The sequence below is a fragment of the Aptenodytes patagonicus genome, chromosome 20 (assembly GCF_965638725.1).
Source record: "Aptenodytes patagonicus chromosome 20, bAptPat1.pri.cur, whole genome shotgun sequence".
Classification (NCBI taxonomy): Eukaryota; Metazoa; Chordata; class Aves; order Sphenisciformes; family Spheniscidae; genus Aptenodytes; species Aptenodytes patagonicus.
In genome coordinates, this window is record NC_134968.1 from 334,995 (window position 1) to 358,990 (window position 23,996).

General features: G+C 52.9%; 1 protein-coding gene across 1 annotated transcript; it reads right to left on the reverse strand.

Annotated features, from left to right (window-relative positions):
- Window positions 1-1,100: 1,100 nt before the first annotated feature.
- On the reverse strand, window positions 1,101-22,439 carry RND2 (Rho family GTPase 2). The gene is made up of 5 exons (XM_076356703.1): window positions 22,305-22,439; window positions 22,129-22,216; window positions 7,692-7,801; window positions 3,480-3,614; window positions 1,101-2,573 (listed from the first exon to the last, which is right to left on the reverse strand). Exons 1-5 carry the CDS (start codon window positions 22,404-22,406, stop codon window positions 2,325-2,327), a joined length of 684 nt encoding a protein of 227 aa, XP_076212818.1. The 5' UTR covers window positions 22,407-22,439; the 3' UTR covers window positions 1,101-2,324.
- Between the last annotated feature and the right edge of the window lie 1,557 nt (window positions 22,440-23,996).

Consider the following 23,996-nt stretch of genomic DNA (forward strand, 5'->3'; position numbering starts at 1 on the left):
CCTGCAGTGCCTCTGCAGGCTTTGCTGATTTTCTTGCATGTCTCCAGACCTCTCTGTGTAGGAGTTGGAGGGGAACAGGCACCCAGCTGTCATCCCAGTGAGGCTTACAGCCACTTCCTGCAGCAACAGCCCATTCCTTCATATACCTATACACGGCACAGCTCAGGTTTGACAATTGCTACCCACTACTGGAGATTTGCTTATAAGGTGAGCTAATAAGTTAATATAGAGCCACTGGGAGTTTAAATTAATCAGTGGACCAGAAACTGCATTTGTAGAGACTGCCAGATTAAATTCAAAAGCCTAAAAGATGCTAGATGATAGAAAAAGGGAGATGTGTGTGCCAAATACTGCTGTGCTCATGCGGAAAGAAGGAAGACACTGATTATATTACACAAGGATGATGAGAACAAATGCACATAGGTTAAGAGGACTTGGTAGTGACACTTGTGAGCCACTGATTGCTACTGTTCAAGCAGGGACATGGTTTTCTTCATTAATGTTTGCAAAGGCTCTGGGGACCCTGAAGAGTAAAAGAAAAGCATCATGATGCTGAAGGCTGTTCTTGGCATAGTGCCTTGCTCAGTTTCTTTCCTCCCAGACTGCAGATAGGCATTTTCATGCTCTTGCAACCTACACCCAGCACAACAGCATTCAGTCATTGCTTGAGCTTTTATTGTGCTGGTAACTCGGATGCTCCAATTCCCCAAATAGCCTTCATGATGCAGCTGAAGTCTGAGACCTGGGTGGGAGAGTAGACACAAAATACTAAGTCAAAAGCTATCTTCACTTGCAGCTATTGACATAGTGAGGACGGGGGCAGCTTGTGTCAGCTCAGACTGGTGGATTGGGCACGGACAGCCTGCAAATGCTCCACAGTGTTTAAGGATTCAGGATGGAGTGAGAGGTTATTCAAGGCAGGTGTTTCAGCTCCAAAATGAATACATGCAGCTAAGTCCTCTGCGTTTTTCACTCAAGTGTATGTGTGAGTGTATTTCAAGAGCTAGAGAGATACATTAGGACACAAATACAAGTTAGGTGTAAGACATTTTGAGAGGATACCTGGTTTGACTATTAAAAACGAACAGAGTCAAGCACTATGCATTTTCCAACGATGTTTATTTGTTTTCTGTAGCCCACTGACACAGATGGATCTGGCAATGGAGCAGATTCTTTTTTTTCCTTAAAGTGTCTATGTGACATTAAGTCAAGGCTAACACTGTAGTCAAAGGCATTTAGAGAGGGCAGCAGCAGAAGCAATGAGAGGTGTTGGGAGGAGGCTGTACAGCAGGGCAAGAGGGGCAGGGAGCACCTTCCCTCCCACTGCCACAGTGGAGATAGGGTGCAGATACGCATACAATCTTTTTGGTTATCTGTACCAGACAAACATAGCACCATGCAACACAATCTGCAGCTGGAAGTGGGTGGAGAGCAGGATATGGATAGTTATTGCAGTCTGCTTTTTCAGAAGCCATGTGCCTCGGAAGTGCAGCTGCCTGTGTCAGGGAGCAGTTTGATGAGTAACCAGGCTGTCAGCAGCTGGGACACAAGCTCCCAAATGGCATTTGCTTGCTGAAGGGAACCACAACTCTCAGGATGCATCTACTGGGATAGACCTCTCCCTTGGAGCCAGATCCACTCTGCTGCATTTCAAATGGAGTTCAAGTATCTAAAATACTGTGTAAAGAGCCACCTATCTATTTTCTTCACAGGAGGTGGACTACCATGGTGTCTCGTCAGGTTAAGGTTCCTTCCCAGGGTGCCTTCCCTCCCAGCTCTGGCCCAGACCTGCACCTTCCATGGCGACTGGCTGTCCAGCCTAGCTGAAGGCGGCACCACCTCAAACATCATTTCTCTTCTAAAGGAATATTGGAAGAATACCTTCTCCTGATCATACCGTGCTGCTAGCAATTCCACCCACCTCCCACCCTCCAGCCCAGGTCCCACACAGTCCACCGCCCCACGCTGTGTGTGCTGGCCCCACAGAGGCTGGGCCATGGGTACAGGAGGGTGGCGCACACACACAGGATTGCTCCCTTTCACTTTGTTTCACCCAGTCACAGACCTTCCAGCACCTGAATACTCCTCTGCCAAGTGGTTCCTTCACCCCAAGCAATCTGCACAGCAGCAGCCAACCCAGAAGTCTCCACGGTGGGGGGCGACTCGTGTACCCCGGTTTGCAGCTGGGACCTTAGCTCAGCCCTAGAGACTGAGAGAAAGGCTTTGGAAAGGCGGGCTGGCTCCTGCAGCCAGCACCATGCCCTTGTCTCAGCCAGTTACTGTACAAAATGGACAACACACACACATTATTTACAGCCTGTTTTTCACATGATGGAGCAGCTCTTGGCTCGGTCTTTCCTGATCTCTGTGTCATTCAGTAAGTCCGTCCTGCCAGGCATCTGTGATGCCCGCTTCAGTCCCCGTTTGGAGTTGCTGCGCTTCAAGTTCTTGTGCACCCTGTTGACTGAGGCAAGTGTGGTCACATGAAACACATCCCGTACGCTGTTCTCTGAGACCTTGGAGGAGCACTCTGCATAGGCCACTGCCCCAATCTGCCGTGCCAGCGCACTGCCCTGTGGTCCAGAGAGAGTGGGAGGAAGAGGGAAGACGGTTAAGACACCAGCGTTCTGCAAGGAGCATCCTTTCACACCACCGTCAGCCCTGTCTGTGCTGGCAGCCCTATCAGAGCACTGTGGCACAGCTGGGAGCGGCTCTCACAATGTTTGCTCATCATCTCTGTAAATAAAGTGCAAGTGTCTGTGAGAGCACCAGATGTGCAGGTGGCCTCCCAAGCAGACAGTGCTACCAGGCACTGGACCCTGAATCACTTGCACCTTCTCACTAATGCGGTGCCACCCCTGCAGCTGAGGGCCTGGACAACCCCTCTCACCAGGACAGTCATCTGGGACCTGCTCTGCACAACACGGAGCCAGGCACAGAGCAGCCCAGAGCGCAGCCGCCCCTGCACTGCACCACAGAGACTGGGTCTCCGGGCCAGCCTGGGGACACTGCTGGGTCCACTGGTGGCCACAGAAGCCCAGCAGCAGACCCTCAGACCCCCCAGCTGTGGCTTGCCCCCCCCGGCAGTGTTGCCCCAACACAGAACACAAGCAGGAGAGTCACTCGGAGCAGAAAGAGCTGCACTGAACTAGGAGATGCAGAAGCACAACACGCCCCTTTAGCCAGTCCAACTTGTCAAGTCAGGCATCTCCACCAGCTTTGAGGAAAGACTTTTCAGCTACTAACCAGGAGGCTGTTCAGCAGAGCATTAGGAATAAGTCAAGGTCTGCCAGAGCTGGGGAAAAGAGTGCTGTAAGCATGAACAGCTCAGAATCCATGAGCCAAGATCAAACCAGCTTCTGACCAAGACCTGGGCACAGTGGGTCATTTGCTGCTGAGCTTCCTTGTCCTAGTAGGTCCTGCAGAAAAGTCCCCTCCTCACCTCCCTGAGCCCTACGGGGACGGCTGCTGAAACACACCTGCTCATGCGTCACAGGGATGAGGCGCTGCTTGGAAAGCTCCCGGAGCGTGTTTAAGTCTGTCCGCATGTCCAGCTTGCAGCCGACCAGCACAATCTTTGCGTTGGGGCAGAACTCCTGAGTTTCCCCTTGCCACTGCAGAGGAGACAAGAGGGAGAAGGTGTTCAGGGGCTGCTGGTGTACGAGACGCTTCAAGAGGCCCAGCGGCACCTCCACGTCAAGTTAATTTTGGCAGAAGGCAGCCTGCAAAAGGGTCAAGGTTGGAACAACAAAGGCAATCACAGGGTCTCAGCTCGTCGCTCCCAGTCCCTTTCCAACCAGGCCAAGAGCCCTGTCCAAGATCCCCCGGCCCTGGAGTGAAGGACAGGCCAGGAGAGTCATGCCATCAGTTCCTACCCAACAGCATCATCCAGCCAAACACCTCCATGTCTCACTGCCATGGCAGAGCCCACCAGTCTGGTCCATAGCTCCTCCTGCTTCCACCAGCAAACGGCACCTCTCTCCCCCAAAGAGGAACGATGACTGTGGCAGCCTGGGGCCCCAGGACCTCCTGACCATCAGCACATGCTGCCAAGCCGCCCTGGCCTGGCTTGTCTCTGAACAGGACCTGGAACTGGACCCGTCAGGGTACCAGGACTGCTACTGGTAGCCACTGCAATGCCGCTTTTAGGTCTCCTGCCTCAGAGCTGCAGTGCCTGGTGCCAGCACTGAGGCTGGTTTTGGCCCCGCTGCAGCCTGCATGCCCAGATTTCAGGAAGAGGGGAAGGGGCACAGGCAATGGTGGTCACCATGGTCAGCAAGGGCTCTCAGTGAGGATGCAGGCTGGGAGCGGCTCTGGAGACTGTGCTGAAGACGAGAAACACAGGGACAGCCAGCTTTTGGTGTTCTGAATATAACATGAGGCTCTAATGGGATCAGGTTTGGAAAGCAGGCTTCAGAGGCCAAGACCGTGCACTCTGGTGTGTATGGGGGGGTCACAGCTGTTCAGAGACTGATTAGCTCATCAGGGCACTTTAATGACTGCCACAGGCAAGGATGGGAATGGTCGGAGTGCCTCTTGGATAACTTTATGCTCACTTGTTCCAGATATGCCCTGCAAACCTGTTAAATCTAAGCTGCAGTCCCCTGTGCTAGGCCACGGGAGACCGCTCTGGGTATGACTGTGGAAAAATAATGACCACACAGTCTGGTGCACAGATCTGGGACTCCAAAGGTCAACCTCGCTGGACCTTTTGAACCACAGTCAGCGGGTAGCTCTTTGCACAGCACACTCATTATTTGTTTATTATTGGGAGCCACATGTTAAAGACATTAAGACATTCAGAGCATAGCTACAGCCAGGGAAATAAAGAATTGAAGCAATGAAAGGAGAAGGCCAGGGCAAACATCCACATCCTTCACACTAATGGTCCCTTTCAGAGCTCCAAAAATGAATGCCCAATGTGCAGCTAAGTGTTGGCAGCAGTAAATAAAACCATCACCTGTGACTTCCCCCTGGGGACCTGTACAGCCTCATCAGCATGTCAACACCCTGGTTACTTACCTAGTGTTTCTGAAGTACGAGACAGATGATAAATAGAGATTACCCCCAGGTAAAGATGTCACTTGGAATTAGCAATTTCCTGCTACACTGATTGTTAAGCATATACCCTAGGCAATTAGAAGGGGAAAGAAAACCAAGCCCACAACCCAGTGTCCATCACCTGGTGGGGAAAGGAAGTGCCAAGAATGACCCAAGTTTCATTCAACCAATATCAGACCAAAGCAACTGCAAAATACGGAAAAATCTTATTTTCCACCAGGAGGTGGGCTCAAGTATCTTCACCATGAACCCGCCTTCCCTGCTGCTAGGGACATTTGTCCACCAGGACTCACACACATCCCCAGCACCTGGGCAGCACGCCAGGCTGCACAGCTCCTGGGAGATTTCTGGTGTCACAGCCACACAGCATCAAGGGCTAACACACCCCCAAGAGGTGGATGATGCAGTTCTTTTGGAGCTGGAATTCAAGCACCCTAATCTACCTGAAGGATGAAAATCCTCAAAGGGATTGAGCTATAGGGTCTGTTCTTACCAGGCAGAGGTCACAGCTGCCTGTAATGGCATAGGGCTCCCCGGTCTATGGAGAGAGGTGTGACCCTCTTCTCACATGACTGACACCTTAGGGAGCCTAAGATTCACTGCTCTATCAAGACTTTTCAGAATGAAGGCACCACCCTATGAAAACCTGCTTTGTATGAAATGAAGAGCTGCTTGTTTGCATTCTCTCAGATGGCTCCTTCCCTTCAACTGTACATGCTGTTCAGGCAGCCCAGGCATCAGAAGGGCAGCAATAATAAAGATTTCCTCTGCTGAATTAGCATTTTTGCCTGAGGCTTGAATAGGGAGTGTTATTTTCCTTATTCGCCTGATATCAAAAGCTAAAACCCATTTCAACTTCATGGTGTCTTAGGAATTTTCCTCACCTCCATAGGCTGCAAGCCTGCACCAAAGGAAACAAGGCATCTACTCAGAGGCACTTAAGAAAATCCCCTGTGATTTAGGGTTTAAGTCACCGTATCAAAAAGACATTGCCTAACAGTACTCAAAGCATCTGTGAGGCTGCACAGGGAAGACCTTGCACTGAGCAGTGCGGACTCACATGAAGAGTGTGCAGAGAGACATAAATAAATCCCAACCCCAGCTAATTATTGATGGGTTTGCATCTCATTGAGGTATAAGTGATTTGCTTGCATTATTATTCTGCTGACTCCCAAGCTAAGCAGTGAATTCTTTCAGTCCACATGAAACACGCCTCCCTCCACCCAGCATGCTTGGTACCCGGGACCTGCTTTGGAAACAAACACTGAGCCATTGACCGAGTTATCTGAAGGGTCTTTGTCCTCTCACCAGGACACTTCTGAGACACAGACCCACTTCTCAGCCCTCCCAGCAGCTGAGTAAGAGGCTCTTGCTTCAGCACAACATTTGGCAAAATGAGGAGAGGCCAAGAGGGCATCAGTACAATGTGACTTGTTCAGACAGTGGCCAGTCCAGCCCTGGCAGCATGGGGTTGACTGGGGAGAACAGCTACAGGAATCACTATTCTGTAGTGCTTTTCATGCCTTGGTGTCTCAGAGAGCTTCACAAATGAGATGCCAGCCAAGACTCACCTCTGGGACAGGATGCAGCCACCAGTGAGCTCTCTGCAGCTTTGCTGCACAGTGGTGAGAGCTCACTGAAACCACAACTCCCTGAATTTCATGGAAGGAAGCAGGGTATTGCCAGGACCAAGGGATGCGAGTGGCCAGGAGGTCATTTACCCTCTCCCTGAGCAGCATCCTGAGTTGCTGGACTTCATGCCATCTTGGAGGAAAGCCTCACATGGGAACCTCTCCCTGGGTGCCACCTATTCCCTGAGAGCGTGGCAGGCAGGGACCTGCTGGCAGGCCAGCCAGCAGTGCTCCACAGTGGATCCCCGGCCCTGTGGGGCTCTCCAGGACCTGCCGGACCTGCCAGCTGGAAATACCTGCTTTGCTGAAAAGCGCTAACCTGCAGGTAAAAACTCTCAGCTGCTAACACAGAGCATGGCCAGTCATCTCTGCCAGGGCAGACGGTGTTCAGGGCCCTGCATGCTATCCAGTCCAGTGGCATTGTGCCATCTCATTTTATTCATTCACGGGCTTGAAATTCAGTGCCACAGCTCGTTATTCTTGTTGTCAAGCTATAGGGAACTGATTGCTGTCTTTCTTACTGTGCAGATGCTGAACTTAGGGGACAGACAAAAAACTGAGCGCTCTACTTGCATGGAAACAGGCACCAGGGGCCACTTCCCAACTGCTGCAAGCAATTCATAGCACACTCACTGGTGGTTATGCTAATGAGAGATACACAACACTTTCCAAGGTCTTAATGAAAAACAGAACAAATGCCCTACATTTCTCTCTGTCCCCACATTTGTATGTGTGCATAGACACAGACTCCACACACATGCTGCAAGCTACCATGAGCTACACCATTTACTGGGCTCCTTTCAAATGGAAATATCTTGCTTTCTGCACAGACCATGTCAGGATCGGTAGCAGCCGACCATCCCCATCTAAGCATGCAAACTCCAGCCAAGGCTTGGCCACAGGGCCAGAGCTTTTAGCCCTGATGACAGCCCCAAGGCAGCTCAACGTGCTGCTGCAGAGGACCCATTTTGCCAGCCGGAAGGCACACCAGGCACTCACCTTCTTGAGCACACTGTCCAGGGTCTCTGGGCGGCTGATGTCAAAGCAGATGAGCACAGCGTCCGAGTCCGGGTAGGCCAAGGGACGGACGTTATCATAATACGCTGAGCCTGCAGAGAGAAGCAGGAGGAAAGCGGTGAGCAGAAAGTCTCATCCCACTGACTGCTTGTTACCCGAATGGGCAGGCTAGGACCCCCAGCCCTCTCTGCCAAGCAAAGAGATCTTTAATTCCAGTAAGAACTGGAGACATTGCCACATGATGCAAACTGCTCTGTCGGAGATAAAGGATGTTGACCCAAGCTTTTGACCAGTGACCAGACACCATTAGGTTCAGCAGAGTTTGGTTTGCAGAGGATTTGGTCCCTTTGTTTAGGCGTGGAAGTCAGAGGTTTTGTCTGCGTGCTCCTACATTTATCCCTTTGCAGAGTGGAAATAAATGCAAGTTTTGCATCCCGCTCCCTCCCTACTAAGCATCTGGCAAGTAAGAGGCAGTGGAGCTGTGCTGCCAGGGCATGCTGGCTAACTGCAGAAAAGGGAGCTTGGAAGGGCTGTGAGACTGTAGAGCAGCACATGCCTCTCTCCGCCACTTGTGTATGTATCCTATAACTTGTCATGCAGTTGCTGAACCACTAACAGTGGAAAGGTGTGGCTGAGAGAAGACAGGGAATGCTGCTGCTATTTTTCATCCTCTCTTGCTATCTTTATACAGGAGAGCTTGCTCACATAGATGTGAGAATTTAAGACAGGTAAAAAAAGAATTGCCTTTTGCTGTGGATTTGTGCTGGAAAAAGTCAGACAGATTCTTTTTGGTACATAAAAGATGTGACAGGATTTGGTGAACAAGCTATAAATTGGAGGGGATGATTCTGTATTCTGCAGGATTTCTCAGTGAGCAGGCAGAGAGCCCAGCCTGAATCCTGCACAGCTTCTGCAGCACACACGTGTGCGTGCACATGCACACCCCCCCCCTTCAATGCAGATTTCAGGCATTAAAGTAATTGTCCCACAATGTTTTTATTTGAAGTGCATTCGGTGTGCGATTGTAGATGCCTCAGTAAACAGTAATGGAGCAATCAGCTTATTGCTACTTAAAAACACTGTTTCAGTTTTATATTTGGCTTTACAATGGCTTAAACTTCCTGGAGGGATGAGAAGCAGATGTTTATTTATGAAAAGGGGAAGCAGAGACACCAGAGTCCTTGTTGAATCTGCCTCCTCCGAAAGAAGGATCGCCCACCCCGAGGCTGAGGAAACCGGACGCGCTTCCTGCCGTGGCCCCTCGGGACGCCTGGGCCCAGCACTTTCCCACCCTGGGAGGAGGGTGGAGCACCCAGCCCGGGTGTCAGGTGGCTCCTTGATGAAGTTCAGCACCTGATGAATTATGGATGATGGTGGCTTATGTTTCCGGGAGGATGGGAATCTGCCTGGGATAAGTGTGAGAGGAGAATAGGCTGATTCTCCACAGGGGCTCTGACCCTGGCTCTTGTCTGCATGGGGGCTCACAACTGATGTACAGCACAGAGAGGGGTACAGCCCCTCCAGCACAGCTCTGCACACCAGGTGTGTTGCAAACACCCCAGAACCCTCTGCAAGACTCAGCCAGGAGAGCAGACCTGGCCGTGACTGCTCCTTCCTCTGCCCAGAGCCCACACAGGGCAGGCTGAGGACTGAGGTATGTTGTCTTCCCAAACCCTGCCCAGCTCCAGAGACTGGCCACCCATTCTCCCCTTGACACCAGCTCACAACAAGATACCAACAGCAGCCACCACTGGGACCTCCACAGCACAGAGCTGAGGGCATGCTCCAACCAGCGCAGCCCCAGCCATGCCCACGCAGCCTCCACCGCTCTCATGGAGCCTGGGGCAGGCACCCTGGGATTCAATGCACATTTGAATTTGCAGCAACATCGGCTACAGGTATCTCCAGCTCTTACAGACAGCCACACTGCTGCCAGCCTGCAGGAGCAAAGGCACCTGCACCCCCTGCTCCCATCAGTGAGAGAAGCTGCAGCTCGGGTCTCTGTCCCTGCAAAGTCACTGGGAAGAGAAGCAGTTGGGATCCAGCACAGAAAAAACAGACCCTGATCTCTGCAGAGCCCAGCCCTCTTCCTAGAGGGAAAGTCATGTTCTCTGCATGGAAAGGAGCCAGTCCCTGCAGTGCCTTGGCCAGCTCTGGGGACAGGGGATGCAGGCTGGTGCACAAGGAGGCACAGTGAGCCAGGGCGTCCCTGCATCCCAGGCATGGAGATTTCTGACCTTGCTTCAGGCTCAAGCTGCTTCAGTTCACGATTGGCAGAGCTGGCATCAGTGAACCGCTCCCTCCCATGCTCCTGCAGCACAGCAAGGTGACCCAGTTCTTGCTGAGGATGAGGCCGCTTTCGAAGGCAGCACCAAGCTCAGTCACACCAAGCTCCCCTTTGGACTGCGTTTTTCAGTCTTGTGCCTGGTGTGGGTTTACCGGATGGGATGTGAGATCCAGCACTGACCTGCATGCTTGGATTTGCTTGGTCCTTTACCCAAGCCATGCCCTCTCCCCCATGCACATAAGGGTATCTGCTTCCAGACAGGGGCCCCCAGCACACACTGGAGGAAAGTGTTCCTACACACATCCTCTCCCTGCAGCTCCTCAGCTTTACATAAACACTGCAGATAAATCTGCCCCCTCCCAGCCCAGGAATGCTCCTTTTGTAGAGGTGGTTTTGGCTCCATTCAGCACAGACATTGCCACAGCAAACTGTATCATAGCAACCTGCTGCTCCCCTCAGCAGCCAGCCAGCTCCTCCACAGAGAGCCTGCATGCCCGTGCGCAGCAGAGCAGGGCCCCTTGGTTATCCCACAGAACCACCACCGTCCCCAGCCTGGTGCCAGGAATCGTGCTCTCACCACCTGGGACCATGGGAGGAAAGACCCCTGTGCTGGCAGGAGGACATGAGGGAAAGGATGCACGAGGTCAAGAGCCTCATTTTCTTAATGAGATCAAAATTGCCTTCGTATTCATTAACTTTCTGCTCCAACTCCAAAGCACAGGAGCAGCCCCTGGCACCTTCGCTGGTAGTTCAACTCACCAGCTGCTCTGGCAGCGGGTAATAGCCAGCGCTCACAGCCTCGGCTGCAGAAGCCTCTGGCCCACCCCAGGAGACTGATGGAAACTGATGGTCAGTGCTGCCCAGCAGGGCAGGAGAGCCGCTGTGCTCCAAACTTAGGTAATCTCCAGCTTTCTTTGGAGATGTCTCTACTGAATCAGGGAATTCTGTTTGGGGGATTATTCTTCTAGTTTTTGCATCTATTACTTTTTCATTGAGTACGACAATTAAAAAAAAAAACAACCACAAAAGCCTCAGTTCCCTCAACTCCAGGTCTTCAGTTTTATTGATTCTGAGCACTTGACACCTTTCAGATATTCCAGCAAGACACCCCAGAGACCCACAGTCTGGCACTTCCGAACACACACGCACCTAAGGCTTGTGTGTCTGCAGATCCAGCCTTCCTTTACTGCATGAGTCATTCTCCCACTTGGCACCCAGGTTTGCAAGAAACAGGACCTATGTGCATCTGTTCATGATTAAAGAGAGAAAATTGGAGCAAGCCAAAAACCAGCTTAAAAATAAAATCCACGTGGTTGTTGTCTGAAATTCAGGGGTGGATACAGCCATGAGTAGCTCCTCTTTCTTATCAGCTGGCAACCCCTCAAAATGCCTGGCACTGAGTCAGAGTACTCTGCTCTCAGGCAGGGGACTGAAATGTGCTGTTTCATCTATACCAATATAGTGTTAATCTTCATTTGTTCCTTATTAGCTGTTCTGAGAGATAATGAGCCTCCTCACATGGGCACCCTCCATCCAACAATAGGACATTACAAACCAGGAAAGCAAATATGCATGCAGAGCCATGATCTGCTCTGCAAGGGGCTCCCACAACCCCAACCAGCTCTGGCTTGAAACAGAGACAAGCACTGCCAAGACCTAAATTTTTCAGCATCGCACTTATCTCGGAGGGCTTACTGTAAACTCTCCCCATAGAGCCAGCAACGTTGCGGTGCATGCTGCTTTCTGCAGGGACAGCCAAGAACATCCTTCACAGAATGAAGCAGAAATTCATCCCAGCTTTCTGGAGTGCTGCATTGACAAACCCGAAGCGCCTCGGGTTACCTCCCCGCACAGCAGTGCCAGATGAGCAGCAGCCTTTAGAGACTACAGAGAATGTTTTCTTTGCTAGAAGAACCGCTAGTTCAGCCAAGCCTTTATCCGGAGGACAAAGCTGTCAAAGCAGGACCAAGGTGCAGCTGTCTCAGTATCCTCTCCCCATGCATGGCAAGAAGCCTGTACCACCTCTCAGCCAGCATCAGACACGAGGAGACTATCCCCTCCACTGCCAGGGGTCCAAATCGCCCTTCACCGAGCTTCACCATCCATGTGGCACTCCAACACCTCCCAAGATGGGGGCTGAAACCCTTCGGAGCTGCTGTGTACCAGCACACGTGCTCAGTGTTTCCTGAGGCTAAGCAGGGCTTTCCGGAGCTGAATTCACAGCTCCAAGTGGCCTTTTGTTGCAAAGAAATTTAGCTGAGTGACTACTTACTAGAGGCAAAGGCCCTGCGTGCAGAGGCATGGCTCTGAGCGCCCTTCTCAACTCCCCAGGCTGGGCAGGGATTCCTTCGCACAGCTGCAGCAGAGGACTGGTGTGGGAGCAGGACACTCACGTTCAATCACCGCATGCTTTCCCCATGTGAGTGTGCTCCAGACCTAGTTAATATTACATGAGGTGCCAGTGATTGTAACGGCTTTCACGATTAGTTGTTCCTCTGCCAGGGCAGATGATGATGATGATGGTGTTAATAATAATAATAACAACTTTTATTTGTATCACACGTTTAAGACTGAAAATGAAATCTCTGTACAATTCACAGACATGCTGGGCAGAGAACAACCCTCCCAGCTGCTCCTGGATCAGACGGCAGCAGTGCAGAAAGCTGCCGCTGGGGAAGGATATTGCAACAGCCCAGGCAGCTTCTGGCCATGCCAGCTGGGTGCCCCCCACCCCTACCCCCTGCCCCTCACCCAGCTCTACCAGAGAGGCTGAGCTCCGGGGTAAGGCTTTGAACAGGCTCTCCCAGTGCAGGCAGCCATTTGCATGAGAAAGGCACACATCCCCTGTTACAGCCCGGCTATTGTCTCCTCCCAGGGCCCGCCAAGGGGAAAGCATAAAAATGCTGGATTGAAAACCTGGCCGTGAATGAAAGGCCAGAAGTGGCAGCTGTCCCAGACACCCCAGAACAGAGAGGCGAGGCCAGTCCCCATGGTGAGCCTGCAAAAATCTCGGCTGGTTTTCTGAGACATCCAGGACACTCCAGAGCTGCCATTTCCTCTGCAGATGCAACAAGAGGGCACAGAGTCACCCTAAAATATTTCCCACTGCTAGAAAAGGGGAAATCAGCCCAGAGAAACAATGGCAGAGCTTACAGCAGAGGGTGAAGAGGAATTCAGCCTCAGGGAACACTGGAGAGCAGCAGTTAAACAACCCCAAAGGTCATGCCCAGTCCGTTTATCCTACTGGGGACAGACTATGAAAGAAATTTTTCTTCCTTTTACTTAACTCAGCTCACCCATACAATGGCCCAGCCAGCACCTGTGGGAACGGGCATGTCATGGACCCAGCGCAGGAGCTCCCCGACTGAGCACACAACAGGCTCAGATCTCTGTTTGTGAGGATGAAGCCGCCCATGCTGACACGTCACTTGTGTTCACTGGCAGCCGCTGTGCCCACGGCCGCCTCCACCTCCTGCGTGGCCCACGACACAGCTCCAGCAGCAGTCTCCCTGGGGTTTCTGCGGGTGCATCCTGCTTGCACGATCCCCCAAGACATATCCTTCTGCAAGGCACCCCGTTGGAGCCAGGGAGCTGGGCCTCCCAGAGCCCAGGAACAGTAGTCTCCACAACAAAGGGCTTCTCAAAGACGATCTCTTACTTAGGAGGAACCACAAGCATGGTAAACTCTGCAGACACGGGTCCCTGCCTTTAAGATTTTAGTTGCCTTTAGAAAGGCAGAAGGTAATATTTGAAGAGCAATAGCTCAGTGTGCCTGGCATACAACAGACCAGAATATGCAAATGCCCTCCTCATTCCCTGTATCATTAGTGCTGATGGGCTTTATACAGGAGACCAGAAAATTAGCCATTGCAGCCTCCCAGACTGCAATAGCTGCACATCAGGGAGACAACGATCTGAACCATCTCGAGTTCAGAGACAGACTTCATCCTCCCAGTGTGAAATCAGACCCTCTCTCTTGAAAGAAAATCGGAGGATTTTTTTGTTTGAAGATTGATAAACTGCAGCAATATTCCTGAGCACCCTGCAGGTCCCCACTCAGCCGGGGCTCAGAGACAGGTTAAGGATCCCTGACCCTGCCTGGCTGATTTTTGTCTGGAAGGGGAGGATAATGCAGATCCCACTGATACAAAAAACATGTTTCTGACACTAATGTAGTGCTCATTAGAGTCCAGCCCAGAAGAGTGACAAGTGGCAGAGACAGGAATTAAAGCACTGGTGACAGACTCAGAGACACTGGTAACAACGGGCTCTGGCAGTACCGCGGTCCAAAGCCCAGACCCGACAACTCCGGGGTCACAATTACAAAAGAAGCAGCAATTAGTGACATTAGATAGTAAAGTGAGTGGCACTAAGAGCAAAGCAGACCTGGCGAAATAGAGTCAGAGCCGCCATTGTGCCAAGTTCCACTCCGCAGCAAAGACCTGGCTGTCCGCATGCAAAATGCCAGGCTGATAAACATGTACTGCTACCCCTACCAGCACCAAGGTGCCCTGTGCTGCTCAGGGTTGCCTCACTCTGTCCACAGCAACAACACAGCCAGGCAAAGCCAGCTGTGGCTCTCTGGGAGGCCATCTGAACCGCAGCCCAAGGGACAGAGCTTTTACCAGCGCATCCCCTGCTCCTTCTCACAGAAAACCCTCTGATGGCAGGCTTTGCCACAAGAGGAGATCCTGCCATCCTTACAGGCAAGGCCTCAGAAAGGTTTTACCCAAGTGAAGGTCACAATTTGTTCTTCAGAAGTTAGGGTATGACAGAGCCTCATGATGGGGAGGGCCCCAACTCCCTGACCCTGACAGGCAGCAAGGTCAGGGTCAGACAGTTGTCTTGAAATGACACAAAGCACTACCTGCCAGAGAGAAAGTGGGCAAAACAAGGAGATACGAGGCATCCCACCAAAGCTGGAGGGAGACAGAAAGCAGCAGAGGGAACCGCCGGCCACTACCACAACTGCCCCTAGGCTCAGCCCTCCGAGGGACACCGAATATGGCATGGCCATCGGCCCCGGGACTTTTACAAGCTTCTCTCATGGATGGACCACAACATTTCTCTTGCTTGTGCAACATCACTGCAAATCCCTGAAGTGTAGGAAAGGAGGAAACGGTCCCATGACACGTAACAAGCAATCGTCTGGAAAGTGCATGACTGAAACAACAGCTAATCAGCTTGGACAATTAACCTCTGCTCCTAATTCTTATGATGCACATACAAAAATGAGTAAATTACTAAACAGCCCAGCTGGCATACCTTCAGGATGGACATGATAAGGATGAAGGGAATGGTATTTGGACGGGCTGAGGTGGCATTTCTGGGCCTCTCTCCAGATCTTATTACTGGAAACCTGGCACTCAGGAGGAGGCTGTTCTGCTGGATTTACCGGCAGAGGAATCCCCAGCTCAGGCAGGCACAGGGCGCTTCTGCCTTATCCAGATCCTGTGCCCTGTCTCACATATGCAGCTCACAGAGCTTCAGAGGAGCTTGCTCAGATGCAAACCTCACTCTGGCAATTGGCAGGCAGCTCTGGAAGCTCCTTGTAGAAGTCTGGGGGAGCATCACTGAGTGTCTGGGGTGGGAGGGCTGGGGCTGCAGAGACAGCCTGAGTAGCTCGTCCAGGCTTCTCAACAAGCACACTGGAAATCACGCTGTGGCAGCTGACAAGGGAGACAAATGGGAGCCAGAAGTCTCTTTCTGGCACTCTTGCCATGTCACAAGGGCAGTTGGCATTGCCACAACCTGCCTGTCATCCTTTCTATGGGGTACAACAAGGATTAGGAGTGGCAACAGATTCCCACAGCACAGCCAGCACACGCTCTGGCTTTGGGGAACACATCCAAGGGCTGAACGAACACAATTATCTTTATGCAATGTTGCACATTTCAGGTTTGCTGTGCATGAGCAGCAGATCCTTCCCTGACTGCTCGGCTACCAGATAAGGTTTCTCCCCATGGGGAAGGCTGGGCCTGTACACTTGTGAAGTTTAATCAAGTGGAGATTTTATCGTCAGAATCTGGGGCAAAAGGAAAGCTGCTTCCATGTCCTCACCGCATGCACAGGGCCCAGGGCGCAGGCCAACCAGCCCTTTCAGAGATCTCCCTCCCACAAAGCCTTCTGCTGTCCCCCATCAGCCACACCAAAGCACACTAGCACTGTTTGGTGGGGCAAGAGGGCCATCCTTGGCAGCACGCTGAGTGAGGGCTATTAGAGAGGCAAGCCATCACAGGCAGAAGATGGGGCGTGACTGTCCTGCTCCAGGGAGTTTCTGCAGGTCTGTTTACATGACTGCCTCGATAAGGAGCTTCCGCTTGCCCTAAACACACGTTAAATCAGTGTTAAAGTGGCATCAGGAGGTGCCACGAGTGCCACAGAGCAGCCAGACTGACAGAAGAAATGGGGAGAGCAGAGTGGTGCTGTCCTTGCCCACAGGAGAAAGCGGATCACCTCCGTGCCGTGGGAAAGGGGTCTGCATCAGAGCTGGGAACAAACCCACCCCACAGAAAGCCCTTCCTTGCCTATGAGGTCACAGCAGCCAGCAACATCGGCTGGTTGTCACTAATGGCACCATTCCTACTCAGCACCCCCCGTGACTCCCAGGACACCCCACAGCCCTGCAGAGGCTGCGCCTCCCGGATCCACAGCGGAGAAGGGACGGATGCTGCCACAGGGCATGTTGCCCTTGCTGCAGGGAGGTGCAGGAGAAGCAACCTCCATCCCTGAGCCACACAGCATCGCAGCACCCTCACACCATGCCCAGCCCAGCGAGATGATCCTCCCGGGGACTGTCATGTCATGTTATGTCTTCTCAGGTCCATCCTCCACCCACTCAAGCATAAGCATTTCTGCTGCTGTTTCTGCTGCAACTCTTGAAACTTCTGTCCAACTGGCTACTGACCTGCCTGAGAATGTGACCCAGCTGCACATATTTTTAGGCTTAACTACGTATTTGTGCTGAGGCAGAACACAAGTATGCTGGTTTCAGGCTCCCAGCCTCAACAGGGAGCATGGGAGGAGCTATTTTGGTACGGAAAGGGCAGCTCCACATTTTTTCTCTGCCTCAAAGTGCAAGTGGCATTGAACTCTTCCCAAGACAGAACTTGCTCTTGCACTTTGGAAGAGGCAGCCATGGCAATCCTGGAGCCACACGCCGGGAATCCAGGCACAGACAGCCTCAGCATCCATGGAGATGCCATCGCTAAACTAGGCCCCTTTCAGCTCTCTAATCTCATCAACATTCCTCGGTAGTTCCCCTAAAGAAGGATCTGTTATCGCAGCCTGTAGGTTCCCACACAGGCCATACCAAGGCAGACTGTTTGCCGAGTACAGGCAAAGAGGGAGGTGGAGGGGGATTTACAACTCACAGTGTTATTCTTGTCTTGAAAGCACATCCGCTTAAGAGACAGAAGCCCTGGCAAAGGACTGGCAGCCATGCAACTCCCCTGTTGTGAGCTGCAGCACAGAGGGGGGCAACTCCCTGGCACCGCTGAACCTGCGAGCACTGATCTTTGCGATGTCGCAGGTTGTGGTAGACACTGCGGCTCTCAGCAGCAGTGCATCCTGCTGGTCCACAAAGAACAGAAAAGTCCTCTCTAGCAGCTTTCCAAGATGGCAAGGATCACGTGCAAGGCACAATGCCAGGCCTGGGCCTCCCCTTGAGCCACTGGCACAGATGCCCCTACCAGAAACAGGCAGCTCTACTCTGCACCGGGATCTGCATCAGCAAAAGATGCACCAAGCAGATAAATGGCCTCAGGTCATATCCCTGCTCTGCCTGCCAGCACTTTGAAGCCACGGATACAGAAGGCAGGCAGAGCCTCCCGGCATAAAGGGGTGTGAAACAAAAGCAAAGAACTGAGCCCAGGCTGCCATGCACAGAGTAGCTTCCTCCCCATTATTACTGGAAACAAAAGAAAAACCCCACCTAGGTAGAGGGTAAAGCCTCAGATCTGCCAGCACTGATGCTGTAGCACCCTGGCCTTGCCGAGGCATTGGGCAGCAGCATTGCCTGAGCCCGTCTCTCCCCCTGCTGGTACCCAGCACCAGGGAAGGGGCTCTGCGGGGCCGCCGGTGCGGCCGTCGGCAGGTGGGATGAGCAGGGGCGTTGGGCCAGTCCAGAGTCGTGGGCAGCAGGTCCGCTGGCAATGCCTGAGTCACCACGGGAATGTACTGAGCGCCAGTGCCTGGGAAGGAGGTCAGCTGGCACTGAATGTTCTCATTGCCGGAGCGCTGCTGAGCACTGCAGCAGCTCCACTCCAGGTGCAAGACCTCCCAGGCAGACCCATGGACACTCCCTGCTCCCACGGGGAACACAGCTATCGCATCACTGAGGAATACTTACCTGCCCGGTGCACACCTAGTGGTAACTACACTCCCTTTCACACCTCTGAAGCATGGAAACTTGCCTACTCTTTGCAAAGCATTGCTAGTGATCACAAAACCATACGCCCTTCCTCCACCTGGCCGCAAGGAAGAAAGCTCTTCCTGACAGGTCTGGGGCACCGGCACTGCGGGTCTGGGAGGCACCCAGCCCTTTGGAAACAGCACTCCCAAGCCATCAGGCATCCCGTCAAACAGGAGTTTCCCCCTGCCACAAGATACTGGCGCCACGCAGAGGAGTTGTTTCTGTGCTGAGCACATTCGGCCAACAGGCAGCAAAGAAAGAATTTACCAGAATGGGAGCACGAAGAGCAGCAAAGCACAGTGTCCTCCGTAAGGCTCATGACCAGAGGTGCCAGAGCACGGCAGCTCCCCAGAGCCAGAACCCTGTCCACCCTGTATGGCAGGCAGGCTCCGCACCCCTTCCCTCACACACAAAGATGTCAAACTGCTTTTTAATGGAGGCTTTAGAAAATGGCACGTAGCACAGGCTTTCAGGGGGACAGGAGGGATGGGACATCCCTGCTGTGCTGTAAAATGGCACCTGAAGCAATTTCACTCCCACAGTGTGCCCCGAGGTGGGAATAACTTAAACAAAAACAAACATGAAATGCAACGAGCACCTGCAGATGATGGACGAGGGGTCAAGCTCAAACTTGGTTCACTTTTCTCCCTGGTAGGTTCCTAGATCTAAGGTGCTTCAGACGGTGCAAAGTCCTCACATTTGCCCTGTCTGAGCAGCACAGATTTCATCCTCATGAAGGATTCTCAGTGCTGGAAACTCTCCAGAGTCAGCCTCCAGCCTCAGAAAAACTAATCAATGGACAAAGGGTTAAAAGACATTTAAAGGAAATCAGAGGTCCCAATACAATTTGGGAGCCATTCAGTTCTCCATCACTTCTGTCCACCCTATGGCAGTATTTCTCTAACTATATTTACTGCCTGCTGCTAATGTCATAGCCTGCATTTGCCACTTAGCAGGAGGGGCAAATTCAGCCTGAAAGGCTGCATTTTCCAATGCACTTATATCAGCTGGTATTACAAGCCCCAGGGAGCAGACAACATCCTGGTCAGTACAGAGATTATCAACGGGACTTCTGAGTGGCCAGGTAGGCTGTGGCCACGCTCGGTCACAATAAAGGGAGTTCTCCAGGCAGAGTGTTCTTGCCCCAACACCCATTGCTGGATGATGCTCAGCTCACCCTGCACAGCTTCCAGAGTCTCCGACCACTTTCACAACTAACTACAGGGCAGGGGGGGATTAAAAAAAAAAAAAAAATCAAGTCAGCTCCTCTGTCCAGGTCTCTCTTCTGATTTCTGGAGGAGACCTTCAGTTCCAATTACTTGTCTAAGAGATGGTAAGTATTTAAAATATAAATGGCAATCTTGACAGGAGGAGGGGAGCACTTTCCCAGCACCTCCCTTCCCGCTCTTGCTGGGATGGAATTTATCATGAACAATAAGCCCTTGCACATGAAGCTGCTTAAAACAGACAGGAGGTAGCACAGAGACAAGGGAAGGTGCACCTCAGTGCCTGTCATTCTGCATGAGGAGGGCAATTAGCCACTCTCGATCCCTTCAGCTCAGCTGGTTCAATTCGCTACTGTGCAAAACTTCTTTTACCAAAGCTCTTGTTTACAAGTGTCTCTGAAGGGTAGTGGAAATTCAACAGCAGCTTGCAGTCTACAGCTAAAAATATTAGTTTGATTACCAGGGAAAATTGCTGTGTATTGCTTTGCAGGACTGTTTATTGAAGAACTAGCTCCTATGTATTTCAAATCAAAGCTGCAACAGAAGGGAATTTATCTGGGAAAACTACCTAGCAAACTCTATCTACAACAAAGCTGTTAAAAAGGTCTTACATTTTTCATAAGGAGAAGGGAGAAAGAATCAAAGTCCATTTCCTCTTCGCTATAGAGATAAACATTAGACAAATGTATATCTTCTGTTGAAAAGGTTAAAAATGAATGCGTGACAGCATCAGATGCAGGTATCAGATACATACACACAGCTTTAAAGACTTTTTATCATGTCATTTTCTTTTAACATTTGTAAGATTGAAGCCAAACATTCTGGAGAATTCCTAAAAAGCAGACAACACATCAAACATGCTTCCGCACCCTCAAAAGGTGAAGTTTTTCATGTCAAATACAGACACTCAGAGCAAAGCCGTTCAGTGCCTAACAAAGATACCCCACCCAGTCCCTTTTTGCAAGCTGTGGAAGTCCACGGTTTGGAAACCCCCACAGCCACAGGGGTGATCAAGCTGTGGGTGTACGCACAAGCACGCCCTGGTGACATGTGGAATCGGCCACCCCTCACTCCTGGCGCACCCCGATCCAGACTCACCTTGTCGGAGCAGCTCCAGGGAACCCTCTGCAGGGAAGGCCCCCAGGTCGACCAGGATGGCTTCGCTGTTACCACATCTGAGGGACTTCACACAGACATGTCAGCCCAGCACCATCCACCATGCAATGACTTCCACGTCGTAGCCACCATTCTGTGCTTCAAGCACAGCTTCCAGTCAAACGCTGAGAGCCAATGCTTCATCCACGGCTCCAGCACCAAGAGCTGCCCTAAGAGCCAGCATCCTTGTGGCTCACATCACAGCACACATCGTGCGGGCAAAGCAAAAGACCCCTTTTTGTCTCAGGGAATAAAAAGCAGCAAAAGCAAGGTCTCCTGGGTCAGGAAGCTCCAGAGCAGACTCAACAAACACATTTTACACATTAGAGCTAGTCCAAGACTCAGTAAAGCTGCTGCTCTAGTAGAGCTGTGCTGATCCTACAGCTGTAATTTGATGGATGTAAAATTACAGCAAGGAATTTCCGTGTACAAAAGCAAAGAAAGTCCTAGGTCATGTTTTAATTTACTATTGCTCTTGGACACCGAGAGGACTTCATTTGTCATAAGGACTCCAGAAATTATGGGAAAAGAGCATCAGCAAGCCTGTGATGTATGTACAGCCACAGAGCACAGCATTCAGCTGCACCATGTGTACACAACAGTCCAAAAAGGTTGTCAGAGGTAAATTAAAAGGTGGACATGAACTTTGCTGGATGCCAATATTTTTATTGGCTCTGCATCAGGCACTTTACTTGCAACTCACGCCTCCACAGAAAGACAGCATGAAGTTTGGGAAGGGTCTCGGTGGGCTGGGACTGCTGTGCCTACCACTTCATGCAGAATCACAACTGAGGACACAAAGAAGCAAAACCAAACCAAAACAAAAAACCGCCAAAGAACCCCAGACGCTCTGTCGCACAGAGTGATGGAAGGACAGCGCATTCCCACAGCACATTCCTCTCCAAGGTGAGGTCTCCCTTCTCAAGCTGCGCCTTGCCTTTTCCCCGTTCCTCCCCGGCCTCACCTCGCACCCCAGAGCTGGTTTTGTCGTCACTCGGCTGTATCCCTACACGGGCAGGGATGGAGCCGCTCTAACGCGAATGCAGCACCTAAAGGCAGCGCAGAGCCGTATCTGGGAGACTGCACCGCGCAGGCTGCGGGAAAAGAGACGAGAACGCCCAGTGCGGCGATACCTGGGAATCACCCCGGAGCGGCGGCGGGGCTGCCCGGCGGCAGCCCGGGACCCGGCCGGGAAGCTCGCAGGCTGCCGGAACACGGGGCGCAGCCGCAGGGCCGCTGCTCCAGCCCCAGCCCGGCCCGGGGACTTCGGGAAGGGGGAGACCCTCGGCCGGAGGGACAAGCCCGGCCGCGCCGCCCCCCGCGCAGCCCCCGGCCCACCTGACGTGTCCCACATGTTGAGCTCGGTGCGCTGCTTGTCGATCTCGAAGCTGGCCGTGTAGTTCTCGAAGACGGTGGGCACGTAGCTCTGGGGGGACGGAGGGGAGAGCAGAGGTGAGCCCAGCCCAGCCGAGCCGCGCCCGCCCGCCCGCCGCCCGCCGCCGCCGCCGCCGCACCTCGGGGTAGCAGTCCTTGGCGAAGACGTGCAGCAGCGCCGTCTTGCCGCACTGCGTGTCCCCCACCACCACGATCTTGCAGCGCGCCAGGTGCCCCTCCATGGTGCGGGGCCGCGCCGCCCGCGCCGCCGCTTTACCGCGACGGCCCCGGCCTGGCCGCGCCCCCGGCCCCGACGGCACCAACCAGGCGCGGAGCGGAGCCGGCGCTGGGCAGGGCCGCGCCGCCACGGCCGCCCCCGGCCGCCCCCCGCCGGCCGCGGCCGCGGGAGCCGCCCCCTGCCGGCCCCGCCGCCCCCTCGGGGCGTCCCCCCCGGCGGCAGCCGCGGCTAATCGCGAACCCCCCCGGGCACGGCGTGGGGGCCGGAGCGGGGCCTCTCCCGGGACCAGGCACGGCCCCGCCGGGGGCTGCCACCGCCCGGCCTCCCCGGCGCGGCTCCCGCCCCGCGCCTCCACCCGCTGCCCCACGGGCCCTGCCCGGCACCTCTCACCGCATCACGGCGACAGGGCTCGGTCCGGAGGCCCGGGGCGGCCGGCGCCCGCACCCGGCCGGCGCCCACCAACACCGGCCCTCCGACACCGCGCTGCCGAAGAGCACGGGCAGGGCACGGCACCAGACCGGCGGGAGGGACAAGAACCCGCAGCGGCTGTCGTTCCCTGCTAAAGGAACGGGACTTGTTCCCCTGAGGAATTTGGCAGAAATGGGAACACCGGGCATTTTCACCAGCTCTACGCGAGTTTTAAGAACCCCGTATCTCCCATGTCCATGACCAAGTTATACTGGCGCGGAGGAGACCGATGTTTTGTGCAGGCTGCACCACCCCCCGGGCTGGCTGCAGAGCCTTCTGCAAAGAGGGCAGCATTTTCTGCTTTCCGTTCCTCCCAGAGTATGGACAGTGCGTCTATAAATTACAGGCAGTGATTTTAATTAGCAGAATTATTGAAAAAGGAAAGGCTCCTCTACTGCTAATATTTTGCCGGCCATATTGCAGAAAGATTTACTGTAATGGCAAACTTTCATTTATCAGAGACAAGCTGTCTGTCACAAAATGCATTAAAATAGAGACAATGAAGACAAAGCAAGTCTGAAGAAGTGGAAATTTAAATGTTTAGGCAGTGAAACCGGATTTATTAATGGACTGAGGGGGCAGTTTGTTCTTGCTGAAATTGCAGTCATTTTTCATATATAAATATTGGTGCTGTGCATGAAGTAGGGATGAGTAAAGAACAGAGACATGGTGCAAGGCATGGTGCCATGCAGGTACCCAGTGGTTCTGAGTGCTGCTTTGCTTTCTGCCAGGCCTGCCAGCCAAGCACCAGCTGGGACATGTCAGCCTCAGTAAGCGTGCGCTTTGGAGAGCTGGCTGCCTGCACTCCTTTGCATGGTCATGGGCCACACAGATCCCGTGTCTTGGGATGCATGCCCGGGGCAGGGGCCAAGTGCAGGCGGAGCTCAAGGTGTGTTCTTAGCGCATTCAGCTGGTCAAACGAGAATTCAGGCCCCCCCTCATCTTATCACATGCCAGGCAAGACCTCAGAGCAGAGGGGATGAAGCTGTCCTGGAATCACGGTAGCGTAGCTCACGTCCTCACCTGGTCTGACTCCTGCATTATACGGGCCAGAAAACTGTTGTCAGTCAATTCCTCATTCTGTAGCTTTGCGATGTGTATTGCTGCAGCATCTCCGTGCCTCCCA

Coding starts and splice junctions, on each gene's coding strand:
- RND2 (XM_076356703.1), bottom strand. CDS start 22,406: ATGGAGGGGCACCTGGCGCGCTGCAAGATCGTGGTGGTGGGGGACACG. Junction 3,615..7,691: donor TGGACAGTGTGCTCAAGAAG/GTGAGTGCCTGG, acceptor TCTCCTCTGCAG/TGGCAAGGGGAAACTCAGGA. Junction 2,574..3,479: donor TCCCTGTGACGCATGAGCAG/GTGTGTTTCAGC, acceptor TCTGGACCACAG/GGCAGTGCGCTGGCACGGCA.